Genomic DNA, 14,726 nt, shown 5'->3' on the forward strand with positions numbered 1-14,726 from the left:
TTTGAGTATACTTGTTTCTTATTTTGTGGTTACGTTCTTTTGACATGTTTCATGTCTATTTGTTCGTTGTTTTGCATATATACTCCTGTACTATATATAAGGTGTGTAACTTTCCACTCTTCCTGTACCTTATACTCCCCTCCGTATCCCTCCATCCATTGACACCAGACTCTTTGTTGTTCCTAGAACAAAACATTGCAAAACATTGCATCTTCAGACCCTTAGCATTTTCACTGTCTTTCTCCTGTGCCTAGAATGCTCTCACTCCTCATCTCCATCTACCTGCTTCCCTAGCTTCTTTGAAGTCCTAATTTAAATCCCATCTTCTAGAGGAAGCCTTTCCCAACCCTTCTTCATTCTATTGTCTTGTCTCTATTAATCATTTCTAATTTATTATATGTCTGTATATATGTGTGTGTGTGTGTGTGTGCGTGTGTGTGTATCTGTGCGTATATGTATACATACACACACACACACACACACACGTATACATTTATTTGCTTGCTTGTTGTCTTCTCCTTTAGATTAGCAGCGCCATGAGTGCAAGGATTGTCTTTTGCCTTTTGGTTTCACCAGTGCTTAGCATAGTACCTGAAATATTGTAGGTGTTTAACAAATATTTATTGACTGACTGAAAGCCTCATTTATAAGATATATAAAGGTTATGTTTTGGTCAACAAAGTCTTAATTTTAGGTCCCTGTAGCAAGAACAATTTGACATATCTCTCCATATCTATCTGGAAAAGACCTCAGAGCCCCTCTAGTGCAAACCTAGAATTTTGCAGATGAGGCAACAGAAGCCCAGAGACATTAAGTATCTTGTCTAATGTAACACAGTATTAAGTATCAGAGGTTTAATTTGGACTCAGGTTCTCTGATTTCAGAGTCAGTGGAATTTTCACCATACCACTTTTATTATTCCAAATCAGGGGTGGGATCTTTCGGTGTGGCCTTTTGACTGAGACCAAGTTTTCCAGACAAATTCTTTTATTAAGGGGATTTCTTCTGTGAAGTTTTGATTCAGTCAAAGATCTGCACTTGGGGATTGCATGTGGCCTTGAAGTCACAGGTTTTCTACCTTTTTTCCAAACTATCTTCAATGGATTCACACAGGTCCATTTTTGTCTCTGATATTCTTTCCCAAAAATGGTCACAAAAAAAAGCCTGCATCTATTATTACTATTATTCATACTAATATTTGACATTTACAAATGGCATTATATTAATTATATCATGGTAAATGCCTACCATGGGTTAGAAGTAAAACAGATATCTGCCCTGATGAAGAAACTGAATCTCAGAGAGATTAAAATGACCTACATACTGTCACGTAGCTAGTGAGTGTAAGGTGGAATTTGGATGTAGGTCTTCCTCACATCAAGTGTAGCACACTTACACTATGCTGTTTCTTTATTATTCACAGGTGAAGTAAATTCATGCTTGAAAGACATACATGTGAAAACAAAGGTTGAACCAAAAGAAGGGATAATTCCTTGAAGATCTGAACCATGCTCCTCTTGCTGACTGATACAATTGACACTTTCAACTATTCTTGGAAGACCAAGAGACTCCCAAGCTTGTAGGGGTGATGGAGATAGAAGGAGGGTGAACTTAATTTTCTATTTCCATGTGGTTTTCCCAAATCTTCTTATTACTTTATGTAGAACTCGCCTCTTGCAACCTTTCTCATGTCCTCCCTCCTGATATTAGAATTTAAAAGAAAAAATGCGTATTTCTTAATCACAAGTAATTGTATTTTACTTGTTAACAAAACTAGTAAAAAATAAAGGTTGTTATAGACCACAATGTCATTTTGAAATAAAAAAGTATATTATATTGTCACAATGGCTTTTATTAGAAACGCTATAGAGTAAAAGTCCCTGACATTCTTTTCCTGTCCTGGGAACTAATTGCTCTCCATTCATCAGAGATTCATGTATGTCTATGTTATTCTACAACTGAAAACCCAATTTTGTTTTATACTGGGAAAGCAAAATGATCACTGTTTAGGGGTGGGACCTGGGAAGGGTAATATCATTGAGGAAGCCATGAGTATTTAAAGTTATTATAGTCCTACAATAAATTCCGAACTCTGAATGAATAGCAATGAAAAGTATTAGAACATCATAAGCTAAACATCCCAAATCAACAGTGAGAAAAAAATATTTTTAGTTTGTTTTTTTAAAACATTGAATTTAGAGCCTCTTATTATCTTTTTCAGGGGTATTTGATCATAGTAAGTCTTGCCTATCAAACTCGGCTACATCTTTGTCCTGGTCCATGTAAGTGGCCCATTTGTTAAGAAAATATCCTCTTCCAGCATACATTTCCTGAGGTAAAAAATACTTGTTCTAAGATTACTTTCAAGTTTTTGCTAGGCTTATCCTACGTAGACTTAAGAACAAAGAGGGTTTTATTGGAGCTTCCTATTTTAACCTAGAGCTACATTGACTTAACTGACTCTCCAGTATAATATGTGTTGTTTACAATCAGAAATGGTAACATTGTCTGTCAAGGAGAAATTGGGTAATGATTGCCATGCTATTTATCAAAGGGAAACCAAAATTCTCTACAAAAGAACTACTGGGTATGGTTACTGAGCCACTGCCACTGCTCTTTAAAGTATCCAAAAAACTGGGAAAATTACTACAGTGTTGGATATAAACAAATTCCCAACTTCCATAGTCTAGTGTATCAATTTCTGGTAAAATTCTAGAAATAATCACTAAATATATGGCTTCCTGGCACTTGGATGTGGAAAAAATCATTAATTACTATGAGCCAGTATGGATGAATTCAGTAAGAACTAGTCCTATTACAATACCTTTGTTTCCTTTTTGATAGGATTATTACAATAGTAGATGGGGTGAATGACAATATAACGTGCTTGAATTTCAGTAGAGAATTTAATAAAGTCTTTCATAATACTCTTAAAGACAAGATTCAGTTCAGATCCACTCTTTGTATATGTGTGTGAACATATTATTTTATTTAGATGAATTTAAAACAGATTGATGACTAGATCCAAAAAGTATTTGTTATATTAATGGATGAATTTCAACCTCAAAGAGGTCTACAGCAGAGAATCCGAAGGCTCTGGGCATTACCTAGTTCTGTTCAATATTTCTTTCAATGACTTGAACAAACTATTAAATAACATGCATAAAATTTGCAAATAACACATTTAAGAAAATAGCTTTTATATACTGAATGACAGAATAAGGATATGTTGGGAATGAATATTATAAAAGTAAATGATAAAATCCAACACCTGAATTCAAAACATCAACGGGAAAAACTTCAACAGAAGAGGTCAGGTGTATCTAGATAACCAATCACATGAAAAAAGCCTGGAAGTTTCAGGGACCTGTAAATTAAGCGTTTCAGAAATTTGATATGACATTCAATAAAATTAATGTGATCTTATCCTAAATAAATAGCAACATAGAGATAATTTGGAGGGGCTGGAGGGGTGAAGCATGAAAGAGTCTTGGTCTTCTCTGCCCTAGTCAGACGACATCTAGAAAATTATGTCCAGTACTGCATTTATGAAAAAGGATGCTAACAAGCTGCAGGGCAATCAGAATAGTAAAGGGACTTGAAGTCAAGTTATACAAACATAAGTCAAAGGAATAAGAGATGTGAAGACTGGAGAAAAAAATCGGTCATTCAAGAAGCATTACGCTAGAATCTAGAAAGGCCAAAGACAAAAAACAAACAAACAAAAAGCAGTCCCTGCTATCAAGAAACTTGCCTGACAATTTTCTTCAAATACTTGAAATACTTTAATTACCATTAAAGCATTTTATTTACAAATATATTACCTATAAATAAATATATACATTATATCTAGTCTTGTGTACTGGTCCTTAGCCTTCCAAACTTATTTTGTCCCTTGGAGATTGTTAAATGCAGCTTGTCTAAGAAGGAGAAGGGCCTATATTCTAAAAAAAACTTTTAAACTCTGGGAACGATAATTGGAGAGAAAACTCTTTGAAGACAGTGGATATCTAGATATTTTTTCTGCTCACTTTATGTCTATTTATTGAACACTCTGACACAATTTTTAAAAGCCTGAAGTGATTATTTGAAAGTTTAAAGTAATGTGACCAAAAGACAGTACAAAAACACTGGCATTTGAATGTTGAATGTCACCATATGCATGAAATTACCTATATGAGCTTTGTATGTTTCAAATTAAATTCTTCAATCAAATTGAGGTGACCTGGCACTGACAGTGTAGCTATAACTTTCTCAAGTTAGTGAAACAAAACGGGCAACTTAAAATTAAGACATGATAAGATTTTGATACACTTGTTTGGACATTAATGAAATACTTCTAAACACTGATGTGATGTGGACAGATTCTCAGATACTCTTTGGGTGAGGTTTTTTTAGTTGAGGTGAGGGGACCCTGAAGTACTCACACATATGTTTTTCTTTGCTAAATTGGCATGATCAGTGGTTTGTACATTCAACAGTAGTATTTTAGCAGGTTTTATCAGTCGGTAATATTTTTGCCCCATAAGTAGGAATTAAAAATCACTTGGAAGAATGGATTAAAATTTGTTGAGTACAAAGACTGAACTTCAAGTCACTGCAGTTTTAGTAAGTGCTTAATTTAGCATTAGTTAGGGGTCAAATGCTGCATACACTCTGTATATCCTGATTCTATTAAAATAAAGCAATAAACTGAAAAAAATAAAGAAAAAAGATCAAGATAAAAGTAATGACTGCTATTTTTTTTTATTATACACTTCTATCTGCAAGACATTTGTAAGCATGGACCCTCTACATACACTACTGTTATGTGTATTATAAAGCATACAAAAAATACACATTTTACAATGTGAGTTACAGTTGAAATTAATGACACTTAAAATACTAATTTTTATTTTCTTTACTAAAAGTAGCCAAAAACACTTTTTGCTCCTATTAAAATATTATTATTAATAATAATGATATCCTTTTAAAAGGTAATGTACTAATCTATGCTTTTGTATTCTGATTCTTTCCCCACTGCCTTCAAATCTGCCTGCACCTTTCTCATCCTTTAAAAAAAAAAACATTCACTATATCCTACCATCTCCTCAAACAGTCATCCACTAATTCTCTTCACCGTTATTTAGCCAGACTTGTTGCCACTTGCTGCTTCTACTTCCTCTTTTCTCATTCTCAACCTTATTACACAACTGAAACTCCCTTTCCCAAAGTTACCACCTGTAGACTACTGCTACTACTAAGGAAGTCCACATGAAAAGTGCCATCTCACACAGGGATGGCCTTAACAAATTTTATTGCTTCTCACAAGGGAAGGAAGCAAACAGTTGTTAGTACTCCATGCCAGCAATGAACAACAAACAGGGATGTGTAGCATGAAGACCCAGAGAACATCAGGATTCAACCTTTAGAGAAAGAGTCAATGGGTGAATGCCTGTTGAGCCAATGTGATATTCACAGCACCCATGACAGCCATGAATATCCTGGTGCAATTTTGAATTGTGAAATACAACAGACTCTACACATGGAAGACAGAATCAAAACATTTATTCAGACACCAGAAAGCCAAATACATCATAGTAACAAAAATCAATATGTAATAGCAATGCAGAGGACAACACCATCCTTAAGCCTTCTCCCTGATAGGCTCCACACAAATCAGCTTCATTAAATAAATCACAAACAGTCTCCCTGAAACAAAATCACAAACTCTTTCATTCATGCTAGCCAGTCACCTGCTTGCCTGCATCCTTCCTAGCTCTGATTAACGCATATAAAAGATGCACCCATTTAAATTACTATTACACTGCCTTGTTATTTAATGAACCATTAAAATTAAGGATGTTTTAATTACGTAAAAGAAGAGAAAAATGAGGAACCAGGAACTAGTCATTTCTACTTTCACAACATCTCTCATTTCTAATTACTTCTCTCCACTCACAAACAGGCCCTCATCACCCCTGACCTAGATTATTTCAAGTTTAATATATGTTCTCTCTTCCTCAAGTTTTTACCCCTTCAGTCTCTTGACAGAGTGCTTTTCCTTAATCATACATATCTGATGATGTGACAAAATCTATTCAATCAATTTAAGTGGCTTCCCATTGCCTCTATGATAAAATATACCCTCCTCAGTTTTACTTCTAAAGTCCAATACAGCCTAGCTCAAAGTTATTTTCCAGCCATATCTTAGGGAAGAGAGCAACCATATATATTAGTTTATTAATATTATATTATTAAGCATTAGATTAGCTTACAGTACCTATTATGTACCAGGCATTATGCAACCACTTTTTCACATGCGTGATCTCACCTGATTGTCACAACCTTGGGAGGTAGATGCTGTTTCATATACTCATCTTTTATAGTTGAGGAAACTATGGGAAACAGAGGTTAAGTGACTTGTCCAGGGTCATACATCTATAACGAGCTGTGAGACCAAATTTGAACTCAGAGCTCCCTGATCCAGTGCTCTATCAACTGCACTACCAGCTCCTTCATTAGAGGTAGTTTTTAAACTCTGGACTCTAAATTCTGACCAAACTGGCCTTCTCCTTGTTCCTCACAAATACCATTGCCTTTACACTGGCCCTTCCCTCGTAACTGAAATAAGCTCTCTCTTTACTTTCTTCTCATAGAATTGCTCTCTTTCTTTAGGATTTTCTTCATGAAACCTTTTCTTGCTTTCCCATCTGATATCCTTCTTCCCAAGCTCCCTTTTATTTAACTACAGTGCAAATATTTGTTTTAACCTTATGCTATATATTTTACATTCACTTTTGTCTCCTCCATGGGATGTTAGCTCCTCACAAGTGAGGATTGTTTATCATGTCTCTCCAGGACCCAGGTGGGGGACTAGACACAAATCAGGCACTTGATAAACACTTGAATAAGGGATTATTCTTGGCTTCTATCAATCAGTTGTTCTTACAAAATATTTGGGTGGCATAACATATGTTTTTCATAAATAAATTATTTTCTTTTCATTAGAAGTTTCTTTGCCTAGTTGGACATTGGAAAAAAATTAATAAAAATTTATCATCCATAGTCTGCTGCTTTTACCAGAAAAAACAGTGATTTAACATGTGAAAGGAAAGAAAGACATATTTAGTTTTCTTTAATACTGGTGAGACTTGTATTTACCTATGGTTTCTTCTCTATTTCCATGCTGAGAATTTTTCATCATTTTCTAATGTCTGCTGAAGTTCATGGATAGTACTAACAAAAACTCGGAACTGCTTTCTCCTTAGTTCCAGCTTATCTTCAACATTTTCTTTTATATGAGACAGATGTAATTCTTTCCCCATCTAGTTCCTTTAATGTTTCATGCCTGTCTGGATGGTGCTGTATGACTTTTACGAAAACATCATATTCCTGGGGATTTTTCCATATTCATTTTGCGTGAAGAATCTGCTGTTTGCAACCAGTATTGTTTTCATGTGCTCCAGTTATACTACTTTCTATGTCTTTGTAAACTTTTTCATAGTTTTCCATTTCTCTGAGATTAGTGTCATATACAAGTAGAGTTTTTCCTATTGAAAATTCACATTGAGACAATGTATTCAGCATGCGTTGGTACTGGCTATAACCTTCTTCCTGAGATCCAGCACTGCACCACTTAATGAAACTCTGCACTAACAGGTTGATTCTCAGATCATCACCAGCACCATCACCATCAATTAAGAGACGCTTTCTTATAACTTCATAGGCTGTCGCCCTTTCTTATAACTTCATAGGCTGTCGCCAACCCCATGACACCCTCGGTGGTGGCAGATCATCACCCACGACAAGAGGTCCCTGGTCAAACTCTCACAATGCAGCCAGGAAGCAGTCATGAAGGCCTAGGGGCGGGACCTGCTGCCTGCGCCATGGCAGTGTCCCACTGGCCTGCCCCCATAAATTCCAAATCAAATAAATTTTTTTGGAAGATTTTTAGTTTTTATATAATTAATGTATATATTTTTAGTTTTGAATATTTACTTCCAGAAGATTTTGAGTTTTGGAACTTCTTCCCCTCTCTCTCCTCTCCTCTCCCCAAAGATGGCATGCCATATGATATAAGCTCTTCGAACACATTCATACTAAACAAAAATTTCATATCATTCAGGATGTAATGAACTAGAACTCATGTGAGGAACCATGAGAAAGAAAAAAACAAAATGAAACAGTAAAATAAAAGGAGAGCAAATAGTATGCTTCCATCTGCATCCAGGTTTCAAAGTTCTTTCTCTGGATATGGAAGCCATTTTCCATCATGAATGAGTCTTTGCCAGTTGTCTTAGGTTCTTGCACTGCTGAGAAGAGAAAAGTCTATCAAAGTGAGTCATCACACAATGTGACTTTTACTGTGTATAATGTTCTCCTGGTTCTGCTCATTTCACTCAGCATCAGGTCATATAAGTCATTCTAAGTTTTTCTGTAGTTGGCCTGTACATCATTTCTTGTAGAACAATAGCATATATTCCATTACATTCATATACCACAACTTGTTCAGTCATTTCCCAATTAATGGACATCCTCTCAATTTCCAATTCTTTGCCACTAGAGAAGGAGCTGCTATAAATATTTTTGTGCATGGGACTCTTTTTCCCATTTTTAAGATCTCTTTGCTATAGAGACCTAGAAATGACATTTCTGGGTCAAAGTGTATGCCTAGTTTTATAATCCCTTGGACATAATTTCAAATTTCTCTCCAGAATGGTTGGATTAGTTCACAACTCCACCAACAGTGTATTAGTGTTCAACGTCTCCATGTCTTCTCCAACGTTTATCATTTTTCTTTTTGTCATGTTACCAATCTGATAGGTGTCATGTAGTACTTTAGAGTTGTTTTGATTTGGATTTCTCTAGTCAACAGGGATTTAGAGCATTTTTTTATGTGACTATAGATAGCTTTCATGTTTTCATCAGAAAACTGACTGTTCATCTCCATTGACCATTTATCAATTGGGAAATGACTTGTATTATAAATTCAACACAGTTCTCTATATATTTTAGAAATGAGGTCTTTATCAGAGACACTGGCTGTAAAAATTGTTTCCCAGCTGTCTGCTTCCCTTCTAATCTTGGTTCCATTGTCTTTGTTTGTGCAAAAACTTTTCAATTTAATGTAACCAGAATAATCCATATTGCATTTCTAATGTTGTCTATCTCTCATTTGGTCATAAATTCTTCCCTTCTCCATAGATCTGGTCGATAAACTATTCCTTCCTCCGTTAATTTGCTTATAGTGTCAGCTGTTATATCTCAACTTCAATTGACTTTATCTTGGCATAGAGTATAAGATGTTGGTCTATGCCTAGTTTCTGCCATATTGTTTCCCAGTTTTCCTATAAGTTTTTGTTAAATACTGAGTTCTTATGCCAAAAGCTAAAGTCTTTATCAAATTTATTTTTATTTATCAAATTTAAGTTGCTAAAGTCGTTGACTACTGTGTCTTGAGACACAGTAGTGTCAATCCACAGATCAATCCACTGATTGATCACTCTATTTCTTAGCCAGTACCAAGTATTTTTGATACTTGTTGTTGTTGTTTTATGATACAATTTAACAACTAGTATGGCTAGGCCACCTTCTTTTGAGTTTCTATTCATTAATTCCTTTGGTATTCTAGAGTTTTTTGTTCTTTCAGATATTTTTTTTATTGTTTTTACTAGCTATATAAAATATATTTGGTAGTTTGATTTGCATGACACTGAATAAATAAATTAATTTAGGTGAAATTGTCATTTTTATTATATTGGTTTGGCCCACCCATGAGCAACTAATATTTTTCCAGTTATTTAGATCTGGCTTGATTTGTGTGGAAAATGTTTTTAAATGTGTTCACATGGGCTTGTCTTGGCAGGTAGACTTTCAAAATTTTTATAAGGTACACAGCAATGTTAAATGGAACTTCTCTTTCTGTCTCTTCATGTGGGCTTTGTTAGTAATGCATTGAAATGGAGATGAATGGTATGGGTTTATTTTATATTCTACAACTTTGCTAATTTTTTAAAATTATTTCAAGTAATATTTCATATTTGAGCTGCATTTTGTGTATTGTTTGCAAAGAGTTATAGCTTTGTTTCTTCCTTGCCTATTCTAATTCTTACAACTTTTTTTACTTCCCATAAGGTTAAATCTAACATTTTTTGTACAATATTGAATAACAGTGGTGATAATGGACATCCTCCTTTCACTCCTGATGTTTTTGGGGTCTACCTTATCCCCATTACATATAATGCTTGGTGATGGTTTTAGATATATGTTATTTATCATTTTAAGGATATGTTCTCTAGTGTTTTTGATGGGAATGGGTGTTGTATTTTGTCAAAAGCTTTTTCTGCATCTATTGAGATAATGCTATGATTACTGTTGTTCTTGTTTGTTGATATGGTCAATTGTGCTGATAATTTTCCTAGTATTGAATGAGCCCTGTATTTCTGGCATAAATTCTACCTGATCATAGTGTCTTACCCTCAAGATACGTTACCATAATCTCTTTGTTAACATTTTAATTAAAATTTTTGCATATATATTCATTTGGGAACATGGTTTGTAATTTTCTTTCTCTGTTTTGGTTCTTCCTGGTTTAGGTCTCAGTTTAGGTCTTTTATTTGTATCATAAAAAAGAAAGTGGTAGGACTCGTTCTTCACCTATTTTCTCAAACATTGTATATAGTCTTGGAATTAATTGCTGTTTAAATGTTTGGTAGAATTCACTTGCAAATCCATCTGGCTCTGGAGATTGTTTTTTAGGGAGTTCATTAATGGCTTGTTCAATTTCTTCTTCTGAAATGGCGTTAAATATTTTACTTCCTCTTCCACTAATCTGGACAATTTATATTTTTATAAATATCCATCATGATTGTCAAATTTATTGGCATGCAGTCAGGCAAAATAGCTCCTAATTATTGTTTTACTTTTCTCTTCTTTGGCGTTGAATTCACCCTTTTCATTTTTGATACTGGTATTTTGGCTTTATTTTTTCTTTTAAAAAAAAAATCATACTAACCAAAGGTTAATTTTTCATAAAAGCTCTTAGTTTTATTTATTAGTTCTTTTTTTATTTCAGTTTTATTAATCTCTCCTTTGGTATTCAGTTTTTCTAATTTGGCATTTAATTGAAGATTTTCAATTTGTTTTTTTTCTAGCTTTTTCAGTTGCATGCCCCATTCCTTTATCTCTTTTTTGTCTATTTTATTCATGCAACCATTCAGAGATCTAAAAATTCCCTTAAGAACTGTTTTTCTGCATCCCATAAGTTTTGATATGTTGTGTTATGATTGTCATTCTCTTGCATTAAGTTATGGATTATTTCTATGATTTGTTATTTAACCCACTCATTCATTAGTACTAATTTATTCAGTTTCCAGTTTGTTGTTAGTCTATCTTTCCATGGCCCTTTATTACTTGTGATTTTTATTGTCATGATCTAAAAAGAATGCATTTAATATTTCCGCATTTCTACATTGGGTTGTGAGGTTTTTATGCGCAGATACATGGTATTTTTTCATGTAGCTGCCATGTATCAACAAGAAAAAGGTATATTCCTTTCTATCCCGAGTCAGTTTTCTCCAGATATCAACCACATCTACCTTTTCTAAAATTCTATTAGTCTCTTCAACTTCTTTCTGGCTTATTTTTTGGTGAGATTTATGGAGTTCAGAGAGGGTCAGGTTGAGGTCCCCCACTAGTATAGATTTGCCATCTATTTCTTCTTGTAACTCCCTTAACTTCTTCACTAAGAATTTGGATGCTATACCACTTGGTGCATATATGGTTAGTAATTATATCACGTTGTAGTCTATGGTACCTTTCAGCAAGATATAGTTTCCTTCCTTATCTCCTTTAATTAGATTTTTTTGCTTTTGTTTTTTCTGAGATCAGGATTGGTACTCCTATTTTGTTTTGTTTTTTACTTCAGCTGAAGCATAATATATTTGACAGCAGCCTTTTATTTTTACTCTGTATGTGTCCCTCTGCTTTAAATGTGTTTCTTGTAAACAACATGTTGCATAATTTTTGTTTTGCATCCACTTTGCTATCCACTTCCATTTTATGGGAAAATTCATCTCATTTACATTCACGATTATGCTTCCTGTCTATATTTCCTTCCATCCTCCAACCCCTCCTTATGCTTTTCTGTTTTCTCCTTTTCCCATCTCACTAGAGTTTTGTTTTTGACCACTGCCTCCCTCAGTTTGCTCTCCCTTCTATCAGCCCCCTCCCTTTTCTTCCTTTTTTCCCTTACCATTTCTTCCCTCTCTTCTATCCATCCCCCCCCTTTTCTTTCCCTTTTCCCTTACTACTTCTTACAGATGAGTTAGATATGATTATGTTATTCCCTCTTTCAACCAAATCTGATGAGAGTAAGGTTCAAACAATGCTCATCTCCCTCCTTTCTTTCCCTCTAGTATAAGAGGTTTTTGTGCCCTTTCATGTGACATAATCCATGTAATAGCTCTTCCTTTCCTCCTCGCTCACAACAATGCCTTTTCACCACTTAGATTTTTTTTATCATTACATCAAATTCAACTTATGACCCATGCCCTTTGTCTGTGTAAGAGCTACGTAAGAGAAATTTGGCTCTTAATCTGCCATCTTGGCTCCCAGAAGTCCCTGAGTGTCCTCTAGAAGATTGCTTTTAAAAAACAGGTTGGAAAATGTGTTTTTGATATTTCTTTAACTCAGATATATTAATTTTTATAGGTGACATAGTTCAATCCCTTTGCGCAACAAAAGATTAGGTTTTAACACTCTTATTGATCATAATGACTTCATGTTGTCATGAAACTAAAATTGTACCCTAAGGCCTCACTCAATGTTCCAAGGAGGTTCATGCTTAATAATAACTGAAATAAGTGTGTGTTTCAAATATTGATTGTGATCACAAGAATCTTTTTAGATCTTACCTACTGTATGAACATTGGTTTAGTTGAAACTAGATATTTTAATCATTTTTCCTCTTAATCAGATGAATATAAGCTGCAATAGGTTACAAATATTTAAAGACATCACTGTCATCTTCTCCTACCTGTGGAACTGCTACTGTTATCTCTTGACCTGTGACAAATAGCTATCTGATACACAATGAGAGTACTAGTGTCAATTCCTACCTACAACAGTATTTAAGTTGCAAGGATATTCACTTAAAGGTGGTCCTTAGCATGCTTGTTCCTATATTTAATTTCATCCTAAATTCTATAGTTTCCAGGAATTTTCTTTTAGATTTTCACATTAATTAATAAAATTTCAATATATCATCCAATTTTTCAGCTAAGCGTAGAGCCTCAATTCCTGTTTGCTAAGTATCACTTATTTTAAAAATAAGAAAACTATTTTTCTCAACATTTAATCATATCTCTATATAGTAATTCCCTTAATCTAATAGAAGAAAAATTGAGAAAGGAATGGAGAGGTATGCAAGAGAGAGTCAATAGCTTGGAAAATGGAAAAATTTGATTTTAGAAAACAAATCCTTGAAAAATAGAACTGGCAAAATGAAAGAGGGGTGCAAAATATAATAGAGGTAAAAATTTCTTAAAAATTAGCACCAGCACAGACTTGGCAGTGGCAGAGAGGGAACAGTCCCAGGAAGTCTGGGTCACCAGCAGCAGTACCCATTCCCAAGCCTTTCAGCACAAGATGGGAGTCAGGTGGAGCTGTGTGAGAGAGAAACATGAGGCCCACCTCAGTAATAGCAGAAACTCCTGGGGCTATCAGGCCACATACTGAATGTTTGAAACTCACTTGCTTGAACTTCCAGGAGCCAATATGGTGGAGTAAACTGTAACTGTTCCCACTCTCCCTTGTTGACCTTAAAAAAACAAGAGAATATTGCTAGAGGAAAAAATCTTGGAATAGGAGAGCCAGCAGAAGGGGTATCATAGTCTTTTATCTTGGGAGGCTTGGGAGACATACACGAAGCACAGGAATGGAGGTGTCCCACCTCAGTGAACCAACAGGTTATCCTGAGCCCCAGGTGGGTGGAGCTGGTAAGCTCTGATACCAGGATCACAGGTATGCCTTAGCACAGCCAGGGGAATTGAGCAGACAGGGTTCACCAGCCACAAAGCCTGTCCATACTCTAGTGCAGCCCTAGGAGAGGAGGAGACTTCAAGCATACAGACCACACTAACTCACACCTCACTCAACGAGTTTCAGTATAACCCTGGGGAAACTCAAATAGTCTGCATTTGACCTCAGTCTTGGCACACACCAGCCAGATCAGCACCAGGTAAGCTGCAGCATTATATAGCTTCTAATTGAAAGAACCAGAGGTCAGGCAGAGTAACCATGATCCTAGCTCTCAGCACAAGAAACATGAAACAGAGCCCCTTGTACCCCAGAAACAGAGATCCACTTTAAAAGTTAGGAAAAAAGCAATCGCTCTCTGCAAGAAACAAATTAGAAAAGTAAATACCATAGAATCTTTTTATGGGCACAGGGAAGATCAAAATACTAATTCAGAAGAGGACAGCATTGACACTACACCCACATCTGAAACCTCAAAAGGGAAGATGAGCTGGTCTCAAGTCCCAAAATGCATTCCTGGAAGAGTTGAAGAATGATTATAAAAGCCAAATTGGAGAAGTAGAAGAAAAATTGACCAATGAATCAAGTTACTTAAAAAGCAAAATTGGTCAAGTGGATGAGGATGTACAAAACCTAACTGGAGAAAATATCTCTTTAAAAGGAAAAAAGAGACAAATGGAAAAGGAGGTGCAAAAACTAACAGAAGA

General features: G+C 35.1%; 2 pseudogenes and 1 gene segment (V, D, J or C); 2 read left to right on the plus strand and 1 right to left on the minus strand.

Annotated features, from left to right (window-relative positions):
• The window catches only part of LOC140529409 (immunoglobulin heavy constant mu-like), a 106,380-nt gene extending 104,387 nt beyond the window's left edge, over nucleotides 1-1,993 (plus strand). The window contains 1 exon segment of the C gene segment in view: nucleotides 1,424-1,993. Within this exon segment, the coding sequence occupies nucleotides 1,424-1,432 (9 nt within the window).
• Nucleotides 1-14,726, plus strand: part of LOC140517404 (glycogenin-1-like) — a 249,913-nt pseudogene that overhangs the window by 148,421 nt on the left and 86,766 nt on the right.
• The window catches only part of LOC140529419 (THO complex subunit 7 homolog pseudogene), an 81,558-nt pseudogene continuing 73,989 nt past the window's right edge, over nucleotides 7,158-14,726 (minus strand).

This window comes from Notamacropus eugenii, chromosome 1, assembly GCF_028372415.1.
Source record: "Notamacropus eugenii isolate mMacEug1 chromosome 1, mMacEug1.pri_v2, whole genome shotgun sequence".
NCBI lineage: Eukaryota > Metazoa > Chordata > Mammalia > Diprotodontia > Macropodidae > Notamacropus > Notamacropus eugenii.